General features: G+C 44.7%; 1 protein-coding gene across 1 annotated transcript; it reads left to right on the forward strand.

The window, feature by feature from the left end:
• The first annotated feature begins 1,954 nt into the window (after window positions 1–1,954).
• LOC123750155 (balbiani ring protein 3-like) lies at window positions 1,955–7,886 on the forward strand. Its single transcript, XM_069335405.1, has 2 exons — window positions 1,955–2,109; window positions 5,621–7,886. Exons 1-2 carry the CDS (start codon window positions 1,955–1,957, stop codon window positions 7,884–7,886), a joined length of 2,421 nt encoding a protein of 806 aa, XP_069191506.1.
• Window positions 7,887–27,216: the final 19,330 nt, after the last annotated feature.

Raw genomic sequence — 27,216 nt, forward strand, 5'->3', positions numbered from 1 at the left:
CTCTCGTGTGAGGAAGTATACACCAATGCTCCACGACTCAAAGCGTATGTTTGTAAGGGAGCATTGCCGCCTTCACCCCTGCCGTTCACAGGTAAACACTATTGTTGACAGTGGCCAGGGGCCAGATTCACGAAAGTACTGACGCAAGCACTTACGAACCTGTACATCTTTTCTCAATCTTTGGCGGCTTTGTTTCCAATTATTGAACAGTTAATGAGCTCCGAAGCACCAGGAGGCTGTTTATAACAATAACAACAGTTGATTGTGAAGTTTTCACGCTTGTAAACTGTTTAATAAATGTAACCAAAGCCGTCAAAGATTGAGGAAAGATGTACACATTCGTAAGTATTTGCGTAAGTGCTTTCGTGAATCTGGCCCCAGGCTGGGTGGTACTGGGGCGCGCGCGGATAGGTCGGCGAGCCACACTGTCGTTACTGCACCTGGTAACCTTTACCCCCCCGTCACTAATAATTTTTGGAAGTTTAGGACCTGACTTGGTCACTTACAGTCTTGCCCTGAAGGGTGAGGGGAAGCCCTACATGCAGAGCGATAAAGGAGCTTCTTAGAAGGGAAATGTAGGCCAACCAGGTGGGTGTACGTATTTGGTGTCTCTGAGTTTATATGTGGAAATCATTTTACGACCTCCGTTGGCGGGAAGTGAATAACTCCAGACACAGGTGTGACTCGGGCATTAGGTAGGGCAATGTACCCATCCTGTCCTCTTATAAAGAACGTTGCATTGTGATCGTATGCGTTACATAAGGCTAAAAATTGTCGTACTTGAACATGGAAGCAGGTCGCGAAAGTGACGTACTGTCCCGTTTTCTGTTTTGGGTCCTCTTAGGTTAGGAGAGACCACTTTAAATTGACCGTTTTCTTGACGTTGGGAGCCTTAGGAGGACGGGCTGATGTAACAGGCCTCACTACACTGAGTCACATTGAAGAAGTCAGAAAGAAATAGAACACGGAAGCATATCTCGGGTAGATTACGAGGGACAATGCTAGCTCGTAAGACAGGCACAGAAGAAAACTGCCATCAAGGCAGCACCAAGTCCTCCTACCAGCAAAACACCAGACTTTATCGAACTAGAGAGGACAACACCAGTCAATGTCAAAGACAATGTTCCTATTTTTTATTATTATTTATATATACACGAGTTCTTACATTCTTGTACAGCCACTAGCACGTATAGAGTTTCGGGCAGGTCCTTAATCCTAATTTTCCCGGAATACAACCCCGTCAAATCGTTAAACAACCCAGGTATCCGTTCACTACTGGGTGATCAGAGGATACAGTTAAGGATTGGCGCCAAGTAAATCCTCGCCGTTCAGGATACAAACCCAGTCCAAAGCGCTCGCGAAACGCCAGGCAAGTATGTTACAACTTCGTCACGGGGACTGCTAAAAATTCCTGTCCAAAATCCAGCCACAGGACAGTATGGAACAGAAGAGGACAGCATATGTCACACACCAGCCAGTGACAGACACTGCATGTCTTCAAAAGTTCAAGATAGTGTAGACAGACGATTTCCCAACGGCTTATGTAGTAACAACAATAGAAATGAAGCACCTAGAACTGAAATTTTTTATCAAAGATGACCTAAAGGAGAAATTATAATAACACCAACAAGAGACTGCAGATCTCACGGAAACAATAACCGTCCCGCAAGGAAAACTGATATCCATGGAAAAGCCGAGTCCATGAGACGGACACAAACGAGTTATTCTGGTAGGATACCCAGTCGACTTCCCAGTAGGTCCAGTACTGGAGAATGAGCTAACCTTAAATGCGGAGCAACGCTGCCACAAAAAAATCTCCGCAATTGGCTTGTTGAGTTTGAAGCTGGATGTCCCTTGTGTGTGTTACATTTGACCACTTCTTTAAATGGTGAGTCAAGATGAACATAATGTAACAACACATAAGAGTTCAACATCCACCAGCAACAACTAAGTGATGGTCATTCAGATGTACAAATTTGAACAACGCAAGAGAGCGAACGCTAGTCGCATCAAACTGTCACGATGCGACACTAATTGTCAAGTGGAGAATATAGGGGTCGATTTCGAAGAAGAATTATACAAGTACATCGAACAGCAACGGAGTGGAACGTACTGTGTGGAACGTACAAACTCTTGGAAAGAAAAACCACATTCCACAGGAAGCTGCGTTCAGTAGAAAAGCAGATATCGTCGTTTTTGAGCAACCCAAGCCCAAAATCCTTCAGATCAGTTGGATATCTACAATACATTATACCTTATGAACAGGGTATCTCATTACCGTATCACAGAGGATTATTGATCCTCGCCAGAAACACCACACATAGTAAGAAAATACTTAGATTTGTAGGGGGGGATGAAGTAGTAAATATTGTTTACACTCAGCTCCTTACACTTACACTCGGCTCCTTACACTTACACTCAGCTCCTTACACTTAGCTCCTTACATTAACACTCGGCTCCTTACACTTACCTCCTTACACTTACACTCGGCTCCTTACACTCGGCTCATTACACTTACACTCAGCTCCTAATATTCAATGTTTACAAGCCCCCTCGACGCAACCCAGAAACAATGCTTCTGGGTTTACACACGAAAATGTAATAATTACCAACGATAAAACGTCAGGGGCAAAGTATGACTGGACCGACCAGTGTTTATGGGCGTTACTTAGTGGAAGTTCACAAAGAAATTCCTGATTACACTTCTTAAGGGACCCACACATACACGTGCAAGGAGCTTCCCTTCACCTAACCTTATTATTAACTACCCTCAAACATCAAGCTGTAGAACTACGGGCTCACCATAGCCCGTGCTACCTGGAACTTTTTGTTCCAGGTAGCGAATCTTAAACAACATCCAGCTGTAACACTAAATATAGAACTATCACCTGGAACATTGTGCACAGCCAAGGCCAACTGAAATATATACCTAAAGAACGCTGTTGTTGTTGTTGTTTTCAGATTTAGCTACTCAGAACGAAGTGTCCATGTAGCACAGGCTATGGTGAGCCCGTAACCTAGAGAACCTTGCAACATGGCTCGTTACACGGACATCAGTACTTGAACATATATTAGACTAATCTCCTGGAATCCTATCTTCCTTCTTGAGGTTATCTTGAGATGATTTCGGGGCTTTAGTGTCCCCGCGGCCCGGTCCTCGACCAGGCCTCCACCCCCAGGAAGCAGCCCGTGACAGCTGACTAACTCCCAGGTACCTATTTACTGCTAGGTAACAGGGGCATTCAGGGTGAAAGAAACTTTGCCCATTTGTTTCTGCCTCGTGCGGGAATCGAACCCGCGCCACAGAATTACGAGTCCTGCGCGCTATCCACCAGGCTACGAGGCCCCTTAAATCAGGGGCCCATCAATCAGGGGCCCCTTAAATCAGGCCCATCCTGCGCCAAACACAGCCGTAACAGTCATCAAAACTAAAGAATTATTATTAGTATCGCAGTGGAGATAAGGAGCAAAACTCACAGAGGCATTATCACCAGAAGGATTAACTCTGCTAAAAGCGATTTTAACTGAAGAAAGACGAGTTACTAGAGAAGTGAGGAATGCAAAATAGTTTCAGTTGTGCCAAATTCTGAACGAACATTTGCCAAGATATCGATCCAGATTATAACCATACCGGGTACACCAGCCTTACAGCACTGCACTCGACAATTACACTAAGCTTATTTGCATAAAGAGCGGGATCATATAACTTCCTGTAGCCGGGTAGAAAGCAACAAGAACACTTGCAACAGGAGGGGTTATCAGCCCTTCACAAGAACACTTGCAACAGGAGGGGTTATCAGCCCTTCACAAGAACACTTGCAACAGGAGGGGTTATCAGCCCTTCACAAGAACACTTGCAACAGGAGGGGTTATCAGCCCTTCACAAGAACACTTGCAACAGGAGGGGTTATCAGCCCTTCACAAGAACACTTGCAACAGGAGGGGTTATCAGCCCTTCACAAGAACACTTGCAACAGGAGGGGTTATCAGCCCTTCACAAGAACACTTGCAACAGGAGGGGTTATCAGCCCTTCACAAGAACACTTGCAACAGGAAGGGTTATCAGCCCTTCACAAGAACACTTGCAACAGGAGGGGTTATCAGCCCTTCACAAGAACACTTGCAACAGGAAAGGTTATCAGCCCTTCACAAGAACACTTGCAACAGGAAGGGTTATCAGCCCTTCACAAGAACACTTGCAACAGGAAGGGTTATCAGCCCTTCACAAGAACACTTGCAACAGGAGGGGTTATCAGCCCTTCACAAGAACACTTGCAACAGGAAAGGTTATCAGCCCTTCACAAGAACACTTGCAACAGGAAGGGTTATCAGCCCTTCACAAGAACACTTGCAACAGGAAGGGTTATCAGCCCTTCACAAGAACACTTGCAACAGGAGGGGTTATCAGCCCTTCACAAGAACACTTGCAACAGGAAAGGTTATCAGCCCTTCACAAGAACACTTGCAACAGGAAGGGTTATCAGCCCTTCACAAGAACACTTGCAACAGGAGGGGTTATCAGCCCTTCACAAGAACACTTGCAACAGGAAAGGTTATCAGCCCTTCACAAGAACACTTGCAACAGGAAGGGTTATCAGCCCTTCACAAGAACACTTGCAACAGGAAGGGTTATCAGCCCTTCACAAGAACACTTGCAACAGGAGGGGTTATCAGCCCTTCACAAGAACACTTGCAACAGGAGGGGTTATCAGCCCTTCACAAGAACACTTGCAACAGGAAGGGTTATCAGCCCTTCACAAGAACACTTGCAACAGGAGGGGTTATCAGCCCTTCACAAGAACACTTGCAACAGGAAGGGTTATCAGCCCTTCACAAGAACACTTGCAACAGGAAGGGTTATCAGCCCTTCACAAGAACACTTGCAACAGGAGGGGTTATCAGCCCTTCACAAGAACACTTGCAACAGGAGGGGTTATCAGCCCTTCACAAGAACACTTGCAACAGGAGGGGTTATCAGCCCTTCACAAGAACACTTGCAACAGGAGGGGTTATCAGCCCTTCACAAGAACACTAGCAACAGGAGGGGTTATCAGCCCTTCACAAGAACGCAGCTATATGCTACGCAGACGACTGTGCAGTGACAATAATATGGCGGTAAGGACACTGCACCAAGGGAGGGGGGGCCAATGAAATCACACATTTCATGATCATCCAATAAGGACCAGCTGGAGAACAAGGAGTATTGAACGTCATAAATGCATCTTGGGATCGAGGCAAACTATCGACCTCTTGGAAGGTATCTGACGTAGTTCCGATTCTTTACCGAAACTCCCTGACAATTATAGACTCGTCTCATTAACTTCGTACATTAGAAAAACTGCAGGAAGGTTGGTTGTAAATAGGCAACTGTAGAAGCCGAGCAGAGACCTGCAGCAGCACTTGGCTTCACCAGAAGACGACGGACTGCCAACTGAACACCGACATTACTAACAACAGATAACTCACGCTCGGCCATAATCACCTTTCTCGATAAAAAACTTTATACATGCTGATCAACAATTATGATGGAGTAAAACTGCTGACTTAAAATCAAGACTACATAAGTCATAGGCATGTCAGAGTAGAACTGCAGGACCACGTGTCAGACTGACTACTGCAGGACCACGTGTCAGACTGACTACTGCAGGACACCGTGTCAGACTGTCAACTGCAGGACCACGTGTCAGACTGACTACTGCAGGACCACGTGTCAGACTGACAACTGCAGGACCACGTGTCAGACTGACTACTGCAGGACCACGTGTCAGACTGACTACTGCAGGACACCGTGTCAGACTGTCAACTGCAGGACCACGTGTCAGACTGACTACTGCAGGACCACGTGTCAGACTGACAACTGCAGGACCACGTGTCAGACTGACTACTGCAGGACCACGTGTCAGACTGACTACTGCAGGACCACGTGTCAGACTGACTACTGCAGGACCACGTGTCAGACTGACAACTGCAGGACACCGTGTCAGACTGTCAACTGCAGGACCACGTGTCAGACTGACTACTGCAGGACCACGTGTCAGACTGACAACTGCAGGACCACGTGTCAGACTGACAACTGCAGGACCACGTGTCAGACTGACTACTGCAGGACCACGTGTCAGACTGACTACTGCAGGACCACGTGTCAGACTGACAACTGCAGGACCACGTGTCAGACTGACTACTGCAGGACCACGTGTCAGACTGACTACTGCAGGACACCGTGTCAGACTGTCAACTGCAGGACCACGTGTCAGACTGACTACTGCAGGACCACGTGTCAGACTGACTACTGCAGGACCACGTGTCAGACTGACTACTGCAGGACCACGTGTCAGACTGACTACTGCAGGACCACGTGTCAGACTGACTTCTGCAGGACCACGTGTCAGACTGACTACTGCAGGACCACGTGTCAGACTGACTACTGCAGGACCACGTGTCAGACTGACTACTGCAGGACCACGTGTCAGATTGACTACTGCAGGACCACGTGTCACACTGACTACTGCAGGACCACGTGTCAGACTGACAACTGCAGGACACCGCGTCAGATTGACAACTGCAGGACACCGTGTCAGACTGACTACTGCAGGACCACGTGTCAGACTGTCAACTGCAGGACCACGTGTCAGACTGACTACTGCAGGACCACGTGTCAGACTGACTACTGCAGGACCACGTGTCAGACTGACTACTGCAGGACCACGTGTCAGACTGACTACTGCAGGACCACGTGTCAGACTGACTACTGCAGGACCACGTGTCAGACTGACTACTGCAGGACCACGTGTCAGACTGACTACTGCAGGACCACGTGTCAGACTGACAACTGCAGGACACCGTGTCAGACTGACTACTGCAGGACCACGTGTCAGACTGACTACTGCAGGACCACGTGTCAGACTGACTACTGCAGAACCTCGTGTCACACTGACTACTGCAGGACCACGTGTCAGACTGACAACTGCAGGACACCGTGTCAGACTGACAACTGCAGGACACCGTGTCAGACTGACTACTGCAGGACCACGTGTCAGACTGTCAACTGCAGGACCACGTGTCAGACTGTCAACTGCAGGACCACGTGGCAGACTGACAACTGCAGGACACCGTGTCAGACTGACAACTGCAGGACACCGTGTCAGACTGACAACTGCAGGACACCGTGTCAGACTGTCAACTGCAGGACCACGTGTCAGACTGCCAACTGCAGGACCACGTGTCAGACTGACAACTGCAGGACCACGTGTCAGACTGACAACTGCTGGACCACGTGTCAGACTGACTACTGCAGGACCACGTGTCAGACTGACAACTGCAGGACCACGTGTCAGACTGACCACTGCTGGACCACGTGTCAGACTGACTACTGCAGGACCACGTGTCAGACTGACAACTGCTGGACCACGTGTCAGACTGACTACTGCAGGACCACGTGTCAGACTGACAACTGCAGGACGCCGTGTCAGACTGACAACTGCAGGACACCGTGTCAGACTGACAACTGCAGGACCACGTGTCAGACTGTCAACTGCAGGACCACGTGTCAGACTGCCAACTGCAGGACCACGTGTCAGACTGACAACTGCAGGACCACGTGTCAGACTGACAACTGCAGGACCACGTGTCAGACTGACTACTGCAGGACCACGTGTCAGACTGACAACTGCAGGACCACGTGTCAGACTGACCACTGCTGGACCACGTGTCAGACTGACTACTGCAGGACCACGTGTCAGACTGACAACTGCTGGACCACGTGTCAGACTGACTACTGCAGGACCACGTGTCAGACTGACAACTGCAGGACCACGTGTCAGACTGACCACTGCAGGACCACGTGTCAGACTGTCAACTACAGGACACCGTGTCAGACTGACAACTGAAGACCACGTGTCAGACTGACAACTGCAGGACACCGTGTCAGACTGTCAACTGCAGGACCACGTGTCAGACTGTCAACTGCAGGACACCGTGTCAGACTGACAACTGCAGGACACCGTGTCAGACTGACAACTGCAGGACCACGTGTCAGACTGTCAACTGCAGGACCACGTGTCAGACTGTCAACTGCAGGACACCGTGTCAGACTGACAACTGCAGGACACCGTGTCAGACTAACAACTGCAGGACACCGTGTCAGACTGTCAACAGCAGGACCACGTGTCAGACTGTCAACTGCAGGACCACGTGTCAGACTGTCAACTGCAGGACACCGTGTCAGACTGACAACTGCAGGACACCGTGTCAGACTGACAACTGCAGGACACCGTGTCAGACTGTCAACTGCAGGACCACGTGTCAGACTGTCAACTGCAGGACCACGTGTCAGACTGTCAACTGCAAGACACCATGTCAGACTGACAACTGCAGGACACCGTGTCAGACTGACAACTGCAGGACCACGTGTCAGACTTGTAACACTGTAAAGTGTTTTGGTTTAGTTCATTTAAAATATATATATAGTACATGAGTCACAGACAGGGATTTGGAAAGGCGCCAGGTTGTCGGCCTGAGATCTCACACCTCAAAGCGTTAATGACCTCAAGTGACCTGAGGTCAGATCATGAGAATTTCACCTTGCTTCCGCTAATCTTATAATTGGAGCCTGGTAGCCTTCAAACATGCCGACGTTTAAGGAGTGGCTTGGTAGAAAGCCAGAGGCTATCTACTTGTGGGCGGAGTTAGCTACTAGGTTCCCCAATATATACTCGGAGAACTATCGATTCGAGAGCATTAAGAATAGGAGACCAGCCAGCGGAGCAGAGCAGAGGCCAGCCGTCGAGATAGGCCGTCATCAGACGGGGGGGGGGGGGGGTGACGCTGCCTGAAAATTGCAGACTCCCCCCCCCCCTCTCTATTCAACTTAGACTCAGTCCTCGGTGAGTGAACATTTAGGTGACTTGGTCGTGTTTTACAAGTGTTGTGTGATGATCAGGGGCAGTCAGTTGTAGTGTTCTCAGATTCTTGGAGGATGACTCACTTTGAATATTAATCTTTAACATTTTAATTGGATTGCTTAAGTTATGATACTTATCATGAAAAATATAATTGTTGAATTTATTATTTAAATGGACTTTATTTTGTTCCCTAGAGATTTTGAGTTGAGGTGAGAAAGCCTCTGTGGTTACTGGTTTCATGGTTTAGAATGAGTACATGATAAAGATGGGACAGATTAATAATGACCTCTTGATAACATCTTTTGAGAATTTTGTGATACAGACAAGTTCCATTCCTTGTCTTGTATGTGATGATCTAGAATGGATGGTGGCAGCATTTCGTCTTCTACTATCTACTTTTCTACTTCTACTATCTACTCTTCTACTTCTACCTATCTATTCCTCTCCCTCCACCCCTCTCTAAACTCTCACTTTCAACTAATGACCCTCCTCGCTCCTCCCACCTCCCTACCTCTCACCCCAAACCCTCACTAATTACTTCACTATTCATTTCTTTCCTTTCGGTTCCTCTTATACGTTTGTGGCAATGATTATGTATTCTAGAGTTCTCTCTAGAGTTTCGGGTAACTGATTAAGTGACGGCGCCTTGTAGTCTTAGCACCTAGGTAGTCAAATACCGAGGTTACAAGGTGTTGAACGAGAGAGGTTGCCTTAGGAACTCTGGAGGGGCTCTAGAATAGCTAGCTAACTGGGGACGGGATAACGGACTAGAGAGAGCTGTTTCCCCCGGCCTCGTTAGTTAACTGGGGGGGGTGGAATAATGGACTAGATAGAGCTATTTCCCCCACCCCCCGTTACAATGATGGCAGCGGTGTTGAACAATGTTTAAGGTATTGGTGTTCATTTAACATTGTTCAGTCCCACGTGTCGTTTTGCTGCTCAGGCGCTATCAGGGAGATCTTGACAGGTGTTTAATATTCGTGATTTAGCGAGCTTTTTCCAGGTTAGGAGATAGTGATTCTCTGGCGTTGTGGTTTAGTGATTTTGTGAGTTGTGAAGTTCAGGGAATGTTCACCAGAACTTGCGAGTGTAGTGATTTATGTTAGTGATAAGATTTGGTGATTTTGGAACTTAGCGGTTGGTGGGTAGTGGAGGTCACCTGAGTGTGACAGGTGACCTCGCATGTCCCAGGGGGACACCCAGCCACCGCTGGTCTCCAGGTCAGTGGGGAGTGGCAGGTGTAGTTCTTAAGTAGTTTTAAGTGGTGGTTCTGCTCAGATTATTGCGATCGACTGTTTTACTCCATTTGAACGCAATAACCCGAGGTGTACTGGTTTTGTACAGCATACTAGGGGGAGGCTTAGTATGTCAGTAGACTTCACGTTGGGGACGCTCGACGTTAGATAGTCTGGTCACAGGGGTGACAACAGTTTGGAGTTGTTGACCGGCGGAGAAGCTAGGGAAACACTCTGGGTCACGTAGGTGGCTGTAGGTTAAGGGTGGGAGTAACGGCGGTTTAAGTACTTAAGATTAAGAACGGTACAGTTAAGTTAGGCTAGTGTTTTGTCTATTAGTATTGATATTTTTTGTGGAGATTCATTTAGTGACAAATTACAAGTAGTGATGACCTTATTCTCTCTTCTCTAAACTTTCCTCTGTTACTGTTTTATGTTCCACCAAGTCGGTATCATTCAGTGTTAATTGGATTATTTAAAAAAAAATTTAAGTGTAGTTGTTGCCAGGAGGAGAGCGGTATGATTTGACTGTGTAAACCCTATACAAACTACAGGGTCACACAACATTTGGGAGCACGGTATTGTTGCCTTTTGTTCATTCCCAGGTTGGAGCCAGGAGAGAGGCGCGCACATACAGAAGAGGAAGACGGCTGCCTTATACCACACTCACGGCAGCTCCTCACTACCACCACTCCACTACCTGGAGGTCATGGCTCCACCACCATCACCCCGGGGGGACCCCAAGATGCAGCCCTCTCGGTCGGTCAACATTGGTCTACCCAGTGGACCCCAGGACGGACGGACCCCAGTGGACCCCAAGACGGACGGACCCCCAGTGGACCCCAGGTCGTTCTGCAGACGAACCCAGACGACCCAGTAAAGATGGAAGAGGAACAACAATGACTCCAGTCTGTCCCACCAACATCGATCTACCCAGGATGGACCCCAGGACGGACGGACCCCAATGGACCCCAGGTCGCTTGTCAAAGACCCATGGGAGGAGGAAGAGAGAAGAAAGAAGAGAGAAGAAAGAAGAGGAGAAGATAAGACAAGCTCAGTGAGACACGATGCTTAGTGTCCCTTGCTGGTGTCAGCATCATTGCATGGAGCGTAATTGCAAGACAGGATCGTTTGCCTTAACTGGCCGCCCCTCCAGCAAGCATGTTGCTCTGTTGAGTGATTCTTCCTGTGTCATGCGGACTTGATGTGGCTGTCAGAAGTAGCTCTCTGAAGGAGGCGTGCTGGAGCAACAGGGAGGAGAAGAGTAGGATGGGATTTCTACTGTTGGCAACTATTATAGGAAGGTTTCGAAACTTGTAGTCCCTATAGCTGTGAAAAACCCCAATATACGTCTCTCATGGTGACTGACGTAGGGCCAATTACAGATCAGCTGGGACAACCGAATTCCACGGTCCTGTGCGCAGTTCAAGTAGTAACGGCTTCCTGGTTGGCCAAGGGTTGTTGTGCGTTAACGATGGAGAAGTGACGGAGGCAGTTGTGTTGAAGAAATGTGGTACAGGATTATCTACAAGACCAAGCAGTGACGTCGCCCAGCCAGAGAAAATGGACGTCTGTCTACATATTTCATTTTTAGAGTAGGATGATGTATATTTGTTTAGCTAGGATGTATTTTTTTTTCGTTAATAAAGTTGTTGCACACAGCTAGCTTGCTTTAGCAGTGTGGCAAAAACTTTATTTCGGGGAGAAGGGGAGATGTAACACTGTAAAGTGTTTTGGTTTAGTTTATTTAAAATATATATATAGTACATGAGTCACAGACAGGGATTTGGAAAGGCGCCAGGTTGTCGGCCTGAGATCTCGCACCTCAAAGCGTTAATGACCTCAAGTGACCTGAGGTCAGATCATGAGAATTTCACCTTGCTTCCGCTAATCTTATAATTGGAGCCTGGTAGCCTTCAAACATGCCGACGTTTAAGGAGTGGCTTGGTAGAAAGCCGGAGGCTATCTACTTGTGGGCGGAGTTAGCTACTAGGTTCCCCAATATATACTCGGAGAACTATCGATTCGAGAGCATTAAGAATTATTAGACCAGCCAGTGGAGCAGAGCAGAGGCCAGCCGTCGAGATAGGCCGTCACCAGACGGGGGGGGGGGGGGGGGGTGACGCTGCCTGAAAATTGCAGACTCCCCCCCCCCTCTCTATTCTACTTAGACTCAGTCCTCGGTGAGTGAACATTTAGGTGACTTGGTCGTGTTTTACAAGTGTTGTGTGATGATCAGGGGCAGTCAGTTGTAGTGTTCTCAGATTCTTGGAGGATGACTCACTTTGAATATTAATCTTTAACATTTTAATTGGATTGCTTAAGTTATGATACTTATCATGAAAAATATAATTGTTGAATTTATTATTTAAATGGACTTTATTTTGTTCCCTAGAGATTTTGAGTTGAGGTGAGAAAGCCTCTGTGGTTACTGGTTTCATGGTTTAGAATGAGTACATGATAAAGATGGGACAGATTAATAATGACCTCTTGATAACATTTTTGAGAATTTTGTGATACAGACAAGTTCCATTCCTTGTCTTGTATGTGATGATCTAGAATGGATGGTGGCAGCATTTCGTCTTCTACTATCTACTTCTACTATCTACTCTTCTACTTCTACCTATCTATTCCTCTCCCTCCACCCCTCTCTAAACTCTCACTTTCAACTAATGACCCTCCTCGCTCCTCCCACCTCCCTACCTCTCACCCCAAACCCTCACTAATTACTTCACTATTCATTTCTTTCCTTTCGGTTCCTCTTATACGTTTGTGGCAATGATTATGTATTCTAGAGTTCTCTCTAGAGTTTCGGGTAACTGATTAAGTTACGGCGCCTTGTAGTCTTAGCACCTCGGTAGTCAAATACCGAGGTTACAAGGTGTTGAACGAGAGAGGTTGCCTTAGGAAATCTGGAGGGGCTCTAGAATAGTTAGCTAACTGGGGACGGGATAACGGACTAGAGAGAGCTGTTTCCCCCGGCCTCGTTAGTTAACTGGGGGGGGGGGGTGGAATAATGGACAAGATAGAGCTATTTCCCCCAACCCCCGTTACAGACTGTCAACTGCAGGACCACGTGTCAGACTGTCAACTGCAGGACCACGTGTCAGACTGTCAACTGCAGGACCACGTGTCAGACTGTCAACTGCAGGACCACCCCTTCATCACACACTCACCGCCTCACCACACACCACCACCTCACCACACACAGTACCTTTGCCTTTGACACAGTACCTCTCAAAACGCTGTTACAAAAGTTGGAGCATCAGGCAGGAGTAAAAGGTAAGGTGCTCCAGTGGATAAGGGAGTACTTAAGCAACAGGAAACAACGAGTAACGAAAAAAAAAACACAGGCACCGCTCATGTGCTAGGTAAGTTTACTACCGGCTCACCATAGCCCGCGCTACTTGCTCCGCTCCTGTTCCAGGAAAGTTACGGGCTCACTATAGCGTGCTACTTGGAACTTGTTCCGAGTAGCTGAATCTATAACAACAACAACAACAGAGAGTAACGGTGAGCGGGGAGGCATCAGAGTGGCGAGATGTCACCAGCGGAGTCCCACAGGGCTCTGTACTTGGACCCATCCTGTTTCCAATATATGTAAACGATCTTCCAGAAGGTATAGACTCGTTCCTCTCAATGTTTGCTGATGCAAAAATTATGAGAAGAATCAAGACGGATGAAGATAGACAGAGACTACAGGATGACCTGGACAAACAAGTGGAATGGTTAAGAAAATGGCTGCTAAAGTTCAACTCAGGAAAGTGTAAGGTAATGAAATTTGGCGAAGGGAGCAGAAGGCTGAACACAAGGCATCATCTGGGAGGTGAAATCCTGCAAGAGTCAAATAGAGAGAAAGCTCTGGGAGATGATATCAAACCGAACCTGTCCCCAGAGATCCACATCAAAAGAATATCATCAGCGGCATATGCAAGACTGGCCAACATAAGAACTGCCTTTAGAAACTTGTGTAAGGAATCGTTCAGGACCCTGTATACCACTTATGTAAGACCAATCCTGGAGTATGCAGCTCCAGTCTGGAGTCCATACCTAGTTAAACACAAGACAAAGTTAGAGAAGATTTAGCGTCCATCTAGCGTCCATTTTAGCCTCCATTTATCATCATCTAGCGTCCATTTAGCATCATCTAGCGTCCATCTAGCGTCCAAGATTTAGCATCAGGCTCGTCCCGGAACTGAGAGGAATGAGCTACGAGGAAAGGCTAAAGGAGTTGAACCTCACATCCCTGGAAGACAGAAGAGTAAGGGGAGACATGATAGCCACCTACAAAATTCTCAGGGAAATTCAAAGGGTGGACAAAGACAAACTCTTCAGCACGGGTGGGACACGAACAAGGGGACACAGGTGGAAACTTAGTACCCAGATGAGCCACAGAGACGTTAGAAAGAATTTTTTCAGTGTCAGAGTAGTTAATAAATGGAATGCACTAGGAAGTGATGTGGTGGAGGCTGACTCCATACACAGTTTCAAATGTAGATATGATAGAGCCCAGTAGGCTCAGGAATCTGTACACCAGTTGATTGACAGTTGAGAGGCGGGATCAAAGAGCCAGAGCTCAACCCCTGCAAGCACAATTAATTGATTACAATTAGGTGAGTACACACCACCACCTTACCACACAAGAAATATGTAATATGGAAGACGGCGAATGTAGTACCAATATACAAAAAGGGCGACAGACAAGAGGCACTGAACTACAGGCCAGTATCCTTGACTTGTATACCATGCAAGGTGATGGAGAAGATCGTGAGAAAAAACCTGGTAACACATCTGGAGAGAAGGGACTTCGTGACAAATCGACAACATGGATTCAGGGAGGGTAAATCTTGCCTGACTGGCTTAATAGAATTCTAGGACAAGGTGACAAAGATTAAGCTAGAAAGAGAAGGCTGGGCGGACGGCATTTTCTTGGATTGTCGGAAAGCCTTTGACACAGTACCGCATAAGAGGCTGGTACATAAGCTGGAGAGACAGACAGGTGTAGCTGGTAAGGTGCTCCAGTGGATATGGGAGTACCTAAGCAATAGGAAGCAGAGAGTTACGGTGAGGGGTGAGACCTCCGATTGGCGTGAAGTCACCAGTGGAGTCCCACAGGGCTCTGTACTCGGTCCTATCTTGTTTCTGATATATGTAAATGATCTCCCGGAGGTTATAGATTCATTTCTCTCAATGTTTGTGGACGATGCCAAAATTATGAGAAGCATTAAGACAGAGGAGGACTACTTGAGGCTTCAAGAAGATCTAGACAAGCTGAAGAAATGGTCGTACAAATGGTTGTTAGAGTTTAACCCAAGCAAATGTAATGTAATGAAGATAGGCGTAGGGAGCAGGAGGCCAGATACTAGGTATCATCTGGGAGATAAAATTCTTCATGAGTCAGGGAAAGAAAAAGACTTGGGGGTTGATATCACGCCAGACCTGTCCCCTGCAACCCATATCAAGAGGATAACATCAGCGGCATATGCCAGGCTGGCCAACATAAGAACGGGATTCAGAAACTTGTGTAAAGAATCATTCAGAACTTTGTATACCACATATGTCAGGCCAATTCTGGAGTATGCAGCTCCACCATGGAATCCATATCTAGTCAAGGATAAGACCAAACTGGAAAAGGTTCAAAGGTTTGCCACCAGACTAGTACCCGAGCTGAGAGGTATGAGCTACGAGGAGAGACTACGGGAATTAAACCTCACTTCGCTGGAAGACAGAAGAGTTAGGGGGGACATGATTACCACATTCAATATTCTCAAGAGAATTGATAGGGTAGATAAAGACAGGCTATTTAACACAAGGGGCACACGCACTAGGGGATACAGTGCGCTGTATCCCCTAGTATGTATGTACACTAGGGGATTAAACTGGTTGAACAAAACAGGGAATAGTGAAGCAGAAGATTTTCTAGAATTAATTGACGATTGCTTTCTTACGCAACACATTAAGGAACCAACACGGGAAAATAATATTTTAGATTTAGTATTAACTAACAGGGAAACGCAAATTAATGACATCGAAATAGGGAGTGAGCTAGGGAGCAGTGATCACAAAGAAATCAGATTTAGCATAGAATGGAATAGACCAGTAGGAGAAAATTCTGTTAAAGTGCCAGATTTTCGAAAAGCTGATTTTAATAGCCTAAGAAATTTTTTGGGTCAAATTGATTGGAAAGTCTTGGGTATGGGGTGTGGGCCGGTCTTGGAGCGAGACATGAACCCAGCGATAGGTGACTTAAATGGGGATTTCGATGTAGATTCAATATATAACTTATTTAAGAATATTCTAAACAAAGCACAGGAACGTAGTATACCATACAAATTGAATAGATCGAATACTAATGACCCAAAGTGGATAACAAAGAATTTGAAGAACCTTATAGGTAAAAAGAGAGCTTGGTACAAAAGGATTAAAAATGGGGAGGTCACTTTAGAACAGGAATTCGTACAACTGGTTAGAAATGTTAAAAAAGAGATAAGGAAAGCAAAAAGAAACTATGAAGTTCGCATAGCAGGGCAAGCAAAGACAAATCCTAAAGGGTTTTTTCAGTTATATCGTACTAAGACTAGGGAAAGGATAGGTCCATTAAAAACTGAGACAGGTCAAATAACAGATAGTGATGAAGAGATGAGTAGTATTTTTAATAAATATTTTGTATCTGTATTTACTAAAGAGGAACTTAACAATATGCCTTCAGCCGAACAAGTCTATGTGGGTGGGGACGAGGACAGGTTGACGAGTTTAGCAGTTACCAGGGAGGATGTTCTTAAACAAATAGTAAAACTCAAACCAAACAAATCCCCAGGGCCGGATGAAGTGTTTGCCAGGGTGCTTAAAGAATGCAAAGAGGAGCTTTGTGACCCACTGTCAACCATATTTAATAAATCAATAGAGTCAGGCAGAGTGCCAGAGTTTTGGAAAGTTGCTAATGTGATACCAGTTTTTAAGAAAGGAGATAGATCACTTGCGTCTAACTATCGACCAATTAGCCTAACGTCTATTGTGGGAAAGTTACTCGAATCTATAATAGCAAATAAAATTCGTCTTCATCTTGAAAAACATAAATTAATAATTGAGTCGCAACATGGTTTTATAAATGGCCGTTCATGTTTAACAAATTTGTTATCTTTTTATTCTAGCATTGTTGAGGCAGTTGATAGTGGTAAGGATTGCGATGTTGTATACCTTGACTTTAGCAAAGCTTTTGATACAGTGCCACATGAAAGACTGATTAAAAAAATAGAGTCTCATGGTATTGGGGGTGCTATATTAAGCTGGATTAGGGCATGGCTATACCAAAGGAAACAGAGAGTTAGTATAAATGGAATCAAGTCAGAGTGGGAAAATGTTGTAAGTGGAGTGCCTCAAGGCTCTGTCCTGGGACCTCTGTTGTTTATAATATATATAAATGATTTAGATTCAGGTTTGAGTAGCAACATTTGCAAATTTGCCGATGATACGAAAATCGGTAGGGAAATTAATTCGGAGGAGGACTCACTATCACTTCAAGTTGATCTAGATAGGGTTTTGAAATGGTCAAAGGATTGGCAGATGCAGTTTAATGCTGATAAATGTAAAGTTCTGAGGTTAGGTAATGATGATAGAGTTACAAGATACGAGCTAGATGGTGTTGTGATTGCGAAGTCGGATTGCGAAAGGGATCTGGGAGTTATGATTAGTAAGAATTTAAAACAAAAGGATCAATGCATAAATGTTCGTAATAAGGCAAATCGGACACTTGGATTTATTAATCGCAGCGTTAGTAACAAGACACCTGGTGTGGTTCTCAAGCTATATCTTGCTCTAGTTAGGCCCCATTTAGATTATGCAATTCAGTTTTGGTCGCCATATTATAGAATGGATATAAATTCACTTGAACGTGTCCAGCGTAGGATGACTAAGTTAATTCCCCAAATTAGAAATCTTTCATATGAAGAAAGATTAACAAAGCTTAAGTTGCATTCACTGGAAAGGCGAAGAGTTAGGGGTGACATGATAGAGGTTTACAAGTGGATGAATGGACATAACCGGGGGGATATTAATAGGGTATTAAAAGTATCAACACAGGACAGAACACGAAACAATGGATATAAATTGGATAAGTTTAGATTTAGGAAAGACTTGGGTAAATACTGGTTCAGTAACAGGGTTGTTGATTTGTGGAACCAATTGCCGCGTAACATTGTGGAGGTGGGGTCCCTCGATTGTTTCAAGCACGGGTTGGACAAGTATATGAGTGGGATTGGGTGGTTATAGAATAGGAGCTGCCTCGTATGGGCCAATAGGCCTTCTGCAGTTACCTTTGTTCTTATGTTCTTATGTTCTTATACAGGTGGAAACTGAGCGCCCAAATGAGCCACAGAGATATTAGAAAGAACTTTTTAAGTGTCAGAGTGGTTGACAAATGGAATGCATTAGGAAGTGATGTGGTGGAGGCTGACTCCATACACAGTTTCAAGTGTAGATATGATAGAGCCCAATAGGCTCAGGAATTTGTTCAAGAGTTGATTGACAGTTGAGAGGCGGGACCAAAGAGCCAGAGCTTAACCCCCGAGAGCACAATTAGGTGAGTACAATTAGGTGAGTACACACCACCACACACACTCCACCTCACCTCACACCACACTCACCACTACCTCACCACACACTCACCACCTCGCCACACACTCACCACATACTCACCACACACATCGCCACACGCTCACCACCACACCACCACACACCATCGCCTCACCACACACCACCTTACCACACTGCACCACCTCACCACATAGCACACACTCACCACACATTCACCACACACGCACCACATCACCACACACTCACCACACACTCACCACCACCTCACCACACACCACAACACTCCACCACACCACCACACACCATCGCCTCACCACACAACACCTCACCACACACATCACCATCTCACCACATACTCACCACACAGCACCGCCTCACCACATACCACACACTCACCACACATTCACCACACACCACCACCTCACCACTACGCACCACACACTCACCACACACTCACCACACACTCGCCACACACTCACCACATCACCACACACTCGCCACACCACACACTCACCACACACTCATCACACACTCACCACACACTCACCAAGCATGCGAACCACTGACTCACACTCCGCCTCCCGCCATGACATTGCTTTTCATCATTAAATATTCTCAGTTCCACACATGCTTCACAGACTGGCGGTCTTTACCTAACCTAATTGTCGACTATTGCAGCGTCTGACGTCCACACCTTTCCTTTCTTAACCTGCGCCTCGGCCCAACCTGCTCCGACAGCCACACTCTTCACGTGTACTCACCTAATTGTGCTTGCGGGGGTTGAGCTTTGGCTCTTTGGTCCCGCCTCTCAACTGTCAATCAACTGGTGTACTGATACCTGAGCCTACTGGGCTCTATCATATCTACATTTGAAACTGTGTATGGAGTCAGTCTCCACCACATCACTTCCTAGTGCATTCCATTTATTAACTACTCTGACACTGAAAAAATTCTTTCTAACGTCTCTGTGGCTCATCTGGGTACTAAGTTTCCACCTGTGTCACGTTTCCACGTGTGTCATCTAGTTAATGCTTCTTGGTTTCCTCCATCCACTACTGTTTTACTGAGTTTCTCTCTACTGCATCTTCCATGATCTAAGTTTCATATATACTTTAATTAACAGTTTTCTCTGTCATCGTATATCCCTATTAGAGGAAACGTATGTCCTTGTCAAGCCAGACGCTAGGGGCTAGCCTCATCCAAATTTGCAGGGGGGGATGGTCTGGGCTACGGGATGAACATAGGCTAGTCGGGGTATGCCTAAGGTAAATGTTTTAAGAAATATTAGAAATTATAGACACTACTAAGCCATTTTCATGGAGCTTTCCTTCTAGTCAAGTGCGAAATATTAAGTTTAATTAACTTGGAGTTGTCATAACAACATTCATTCTGGATCGGTGTTTCTCTGGTTCTTATTAATATATTATCTGAGAGAAGGGGGAACGGCGATAAGACAGATGGATACATGGATATACAGATAGATGGATATACAGATGGATGGATAGACAGACAGACAGAAGGATGGTCAGGCAAACAGACAGAGAGACGGACGGACACACAGACGTAAACTGACATAGTTACCACCGGGTACGTCCCTTAGCGTCAACTTAGTGGGGCCATATCACCCGGATTTAAAAAATTGTTGTAGGGTATTCATAATTTATTATCCTGATACATGTGAAAGGTGCTGCACCTAGGCCAAGTTTCAGCATCTCAGCCTAAATAGAGACGGAAAAAAAAAAAAAAAAAAAAAGACGAATTTTTCAACCATGTTCAAAAAATTTCACAGCCCACAATTGTGAACCAAAATCATTTATACGACACTCAGCTATGACCTTACTATATAATAAAGATTTGCATGTCACATTATTATCCCAGATGTATTTAGTGCAATAATACAGATTTTATAAAAGTTTCCCAAAAACGTATGCAACAAAACGAGGTGTATCATTATTTATAAAATCAATAAATCTACGTAGATAAGAATAATGACATGCGTTTATAGAGGCGTAAACTCTACATATAATGTGCAAGTTTCATGTAAATAGAATAATAAATAAAGGCTGTGAAATTTTATCTAGTTGTAAAAGTTGGAGTTGCGTAGCGCGCTCTCAAAGTTTCTCAACCTGCGGTCACTCGTGAGTGGTGATTTACGCATTGCGGCCAGCTCGCATGCATCTAGCTGTCAATGCTTCTCTCTTGTTCGTTTGGTAAGTCATATTGCAGTACAAATAGCTAAAAATAGCAAAAATAGCATGTTCTGGGAGATATTGTGTGAGCGCGTCAGCATACATCCTCTCTCCATGAGAGACACGCAGTCACTGACTGCACCACCCTCGTGTCAGACCATATGTTGTGTTGCCATATCGTTAGTTTATATTCATTTTATGCATAACATGTTATTTTCAACGCTATTACGAAAAATAAGACATCTACAACGTAAGATACAATACCCCGCGGCGTACTCACGGCGCGAGGACCAGATTCACGAAAGTTGCAGCGGGAAATTTGACTGTAATTACGTTATTTTTCAAGATATCATTAAACGGTTTGGACCACAGTGTTGCCAGAACGTTGCAGTATTTTTCGTAATTTTTCGTAAATATTCCATTTTTCATCGTATTTTCGGGTGATATGGCCCCTTAGTGTATAACAATCAAGTCATCTATATAAATACAAATGTAAATGATCGTTTGTTCTAAATAGCTAATCTCCGAAAGTTCTTCACCGATTGCTTCGAAGTTTTGACACTACGTTCCATTTACATACGAGCGTGTTTTTATATACATATTATATAGATGTCACGTCTGTGACAGGTAAAAACTAGTTTTTTTTTTTAGCTTTTTTTCATGGGTGTTTTCATGTGAAGAAAATCTCAAACCTCTTTACCGATTGCTTTGAAATTTTGACACAACGTTGCATTCAAATAGGCGAGTGTTTTTTTATACATACTATATACATGCCACACCTGTGACAGGTAAAAATGTTTTTTTCTATAACAGCGCCATCTGTTGGACGTAAGAGCAACACACGCTGTAATCTCCGAAAGCTCTTCACCGATTGCTTTGAAATTTTGACACAACGTTCCATTCGAATACGCGCATTTTTTTTTTTATATACATACTATATAGATAACACACCTGTGACAGGTAAAAACATTTTATTTTAAAGACCGCCATCTGTTGCACGTAAATGCAATACACGCTATACTAAACATGTTACAATTCCATTTCCATGTTTCCTATTGCATTGATAAATTGAATTTTCATAGATTTAAATTTATTTTCATTTTAATTTAATTATTTTGTGTGACAAAATATAGTTTATAGTATAATATAGTTTTTGTTTATTTTTTTATTTTAGTTTATTTCCTTTTTTAACTGTTCTTTTTAATTTTCAGTGATGGGAAAATCAGATCATTTGATGTTCCCATTTATTCTGATGGGAACATTAGATCATTTGGGAACGCATCGGACGAGGGAGTGGGGAATGGTGGGGAGGACGAGGAGTTGGGAGTGGGGGACGGTGAGGGGGACGGGGTAGTGGGGGCTGGTGGGGAGGACGAGGGGATGGGGGAGGGGGGGAGGATGAGTGGACGGGGGAGTGGGGGATGGTGGGGAGGACGAGGGGATGGGATAAATAGTGGGGAGGACGAGGGGATGGGGGGAGTGGGGACTGGTTGGGAGGATGAGGGAACGGGGAAGGAGGGAATGGTCGGGAGGACGGGGGGATAGGGGAGGGTTGCTGAGCCACAGCAATGCGTGGCCAGGTACAGCTAGTCTGGCAATATATATATATATATATATATATATATATATATATATATATATATATATATATATATATATATATATATATATATATATATATATATATATATATTATTGTTACGATAATCTCCTTCAAGAGAGATTTGGCCTGCTCTTTCCTATCGTCATGTTACTTCAGTACATCTACAACATCTAGATACTACAAGCAAGTGTGGTACATATTTAGTCAAATAAGTTTTGCCAGGCGCAAACGTATCAGACACTCGCTCTCCACCTCCCCCCTCCAACGTTGCCAATCACCAAAGTACCATTTCCAGCCTGCCTGCTTCTGATTGGTGAATCGGCGTCTGCACCTCTGCGCCATCTACCAAGCCGATGTCTGGGCCTGTACCAGCCATTGGAGTCAGAATATCCTGTGCTCTCAAACTGAAACAACCATCTGGTATACGCTCTCTCTATTAGTGGATGTTCTCAGCCAGCACTTTATTCTCAGCACCTGTTAATTCCATTTTTGTCTTTATCCATTTTAGAGTAACGTCACCACTATATTATTTTATGTTATTTTTTGAATTTATAATCTTGTGAGTTTGCACTGTACATAGCCAAGGAATTGTCTTATTCATAATTTGTTTTCAATTTAATTCAAGTTTCATTGTTCATACTATTTGTTTTGCTTGTTTTGACTTACTTTACCACAGGACACAACAGCTACGCAGTCATCTTTTTTTTTTAAATGTGATAGGCATTGACACCAGCCATTGCGAGGACTGCCGAACACCTACACTTCTTTTTCCCATCACAATATATAGTAGTAGTAGGCATCCTTCAGTCTAAGACTATGGAGTTGTGCCCTGACATGGCGCAAAGCCTGGGTAGGTAGATATAGAGGAGAAGCTGTTACCCATGCAGCAGGTTCCCCCTCTCCCCGTTGCTGAAATTATCCAATAGAAAGGCAAATGCCAATACACATGGTTCCAGCAACGTCGCAGGAGCTGCCAGAACGAGGTCGACGTCAACAACGAACTGCCTTAGGGGCTCCAACTCCGAATTTTTCCTCGAGGTTGACTCCTGAAGCCTTTCCCAAAAGAGGGATATGGCCGCAAGGCAGCGGAGGTTTAAAATCAGGGTTTTCCTTCCCCTAGATGGGCTGCCTTCCCAGGCTATCAAGTCCCATCTACCCGGAGCAGCTGTTTTTAAGGCGCCAGAGGCACGCCCTCGCCCCTTCTGTCGGTAAAAGCAGTTCCGCCGGACTTAAACTAAGCCACCCGTGCAGGCCAGGAGTTGGACTTGGTTGTCAGAGGCTATTGGAGACGCATGACGTTTAGGAGCATTTTATAGATCATGGGAGCATTACCACCCCTCTGGCTATGAAAACCCCCTTGGAACTATATATATATATATATATTGTGACAGGAAAGTGTTGGAGTGTTGATGTTCGGCAGTCCTCCAATGGCAGGTGTCAATGCCTGGTCACACATAAAACAAAAATATAGACTGCTTGCCTGTTGTCTGTGGTAAGTGAGAGGGAGCAACACGTAAAACACAAAGTATGAACAATGAAACTTTAATATATTTACTTTAAACATAAATGAAAATAAAGACAAATCTCGGGGGAATGAAAAATTCAATGAAATAATAAAGAACTGCAAAGACAATGTGAGACACAATAATACAAAAGAGAAAATGTAAAAATGGTGCTGAGAATATCTGCTATGGCTGAAACCTCCCTTCGTATACGAGCTAATGAGCTAGTATGCCAGAGAGAGATGTCAACGCTAAGAGCACAAGGAATATTCTGAAGTTGATAGCTGGTCAGGCTCAGACGTCGACTCTGGTAGAGGGCGCTGAGGTGCGGTGTGCAGGTGCGCGGCTGGCGAGTCACCAATCAGGAGCAGGCAGGCTGGTGAAGTGTAGTTAGATTGTTTGATGACGAGCCGGCGTGTGGAGGGTGTGTGGAGTGGGGGGAATTGGGTACGTTTTGCCTCCTGGTCAAAACGTTTTGTGCTACTGGTGAGGTATCTTGAATGTAGCATCTTATACTTGTATCTTTGGCATAACTTGAAGTAGGGAAGAGCAGGCTCAATCTCTCTTGAAAGAGATTATCGTCACAAATATATATATATATATATATATATATATATATATATATATATATATATATATATATATATATATATATATATATATATATGTCGTACCTAGTAGCCAGAACGCACTTCTCTGCCTACTATGCAAGGCGCGATTTGCCTAATAAGCCAAGTTTTCATGAATTAATTGTTTTTCGACTACCTAACCTACATAACCTAACCTAACCTAACCTAACCTTTTCGGCTACCTAACCTAACCTATAAAGATAGGTTAGGTTAGGTTAGGTAGGGTTGGTTAGGTTCGGTCATATATCTACGTTAATTTTAACTCCAATAAAAAAAAATGACCTCATACATAATGAAATGGGTAGCTTTATCATTTCATAAGAAAAAAATTAGAGAAAATATATTAATTCATGAAAACTTGGCTTATTAGGCAAATTGGGCCTTGCATAGTAGGCTGAGAAGTGCGTTCTGGCTACTAGGTACGACATATATATATATATATATATATATATATATATATATATATATATATATATATATATATATATATATATATATATATAAACATATATTTCATTAACTCGGGGCCCTGAGAGCATCGAGCCTCCGACCCGCAAAACGGGAGATAGTAGCTCTATCAACCCCGCTATGAACAACCACAATGAGGAAGGTTTCCAGAAATAGCTAAATGCAGCCCCACTCTAACTAAATCTTCCCTGGGTTGTCACTCAACTGTGGAGGAATTAGGTGATCCACACCCCTGTCATATAAAGATATTTGGATAGTCTCTCCATCTATCCATATATATATATGTATTCAACTATCCATATATCTTTCCAGCTGTCCATCCATCTATATACATCAATCCATTCATCTAACCCTCCATTTATCCATCTAATTTTATATCTATCTTACTCTCTATTGGTCTTTTGATCTGTTTCTCCATCTATCATCATCCTATCCATCAATCCCTCTATTCATCAACTTTGTAACCATCAATCTATCCATCCATCTATCTGAGCCTGTATCCACCCATCTATACATCCATCTGTCCATTGTCCATTCATCCATCTTTTTGTCAATCTTTCCATCTATGCATCCATCTCTCTAGGCTTACATTTATCTATCCATCTATCTTTATATCCATACATCTACCTTTCATCTATCCTTCTATCACGCGATTTATCTATGCATCTTTCTGTCCATCTATCTATCAATTCATACATTCATCTATCCTTCCAACTATCCATCCATTTATCCATCTATCCATTCATCTGCCCATCTATCCATTTATCCATTCATCTGTACATGTACCAATCAAACAAATATACCCATTCATCTATCTATCCATCCATCATTATATCCATCCATCTACGCATCTATCTATCCATCCATCTACGCATCTATCTATTAGTCTGTCTATCCATCCACCTATCCAACTGTCTAATAATCTTTCCATCGATCTATCTATCCATCCATCCATCCATCCATCATTCATCCATAAACTATCTATCCATCTAGCTCTGTCTATCCAACATATATCTATCTATGTATGTCTCTATCTGTCTCTATTGCTAGCTTCATCTGTCTGTGTCTCTTGCTGTCTCCACTTTGTCTGTGTCTCTGTGTCTGTCTGAGAGACTGACAGAGAAACATTCCCTCTTAGAGGACTCCTCTTTGCTACATATTCCGTGTGTTTGTATCATACTCATACACAATACACCCGGTGAACAATCACGGGGGACTACACTACCCAGGAGGGCATCATCACCCATCCATACGGTGGACAATCACGTCGAGTTACATAATTCAGGCACCATGCCCAACCGTTTAGACTGGTCGGTAGAGTGATGACCGCGTTTCTTCAAGTGCCGGTGTTCAATCCTCGACGGTTCACGTCGTCCCTTCACTCCGTCCTCACTTTCCATCCAAATAATACTGGATTAGCACTTTCCCTTGACTATTTTTATCATCCAACATTGATGTCAACAAACTCTGTCATAAACTTTAACACTCTGCATGTTTCCGTCATAAAATTCACATTTACCAGAAGTTCCACACAGGATCAGCACTCTCTCTTTCTCTCTCTCTCTCTCTCTCTCTCTCTCTCTCTCTCTCTCTCTCTCTCTCTCTCTCTCTCTCTCTCTCTCTCTCTCTCTCTCTCTCTCTCTCCACAGTTATTGTGTGCCGATGTCATTCATTAACGTTATGTACACATTACAGTTTCTCTCTCTCTACTTCTTGCCTTCGTGTAAATGTATTTTTCATACAACCTGCTGCAACACTGAGCCTGCTGCAACACTGAGCCTGCTGCAACACTGAGCCTGCTGCAACACAGCCCTTGTGTCACACCACCCTCCTCTGCATAGAAAACCCCCTTTCCTTCCTGTCCTCCCGCCCCTTTCACCCCATACCTTTCCTGTCCCTCCCACTTCACTTGACCCCCCACCCCTCATCCCAGTATCCTCTGCAACCCTGGTATCCACCTCACAAATCCTCACACCCATGGCACAGCTTCCCCCACCAGCAGGACACTCCCCAAGGAGGAGATTTGAGAAGGGACAGAAGAAAGTGAGCCTCAAGGCAATGTACACTAACATAGATGGAATTACAAATAAAGCAAATG

Source organism: Procambarus clarkii, chromosome 33, assembly GCF_040958095.1.
Source record: "Procambarus clarkii isolate CNS0578487 chromosome 33, FALCON_Pclarkii_2.0, whole genome shotgun sequence".
Classification (NCBI taxonomy): Eukaryota; Metazoa; Arthropoda; class Malacostraca; order Decapoda; family Cambaridae; genus Procambarus; species Procambarus clarkii.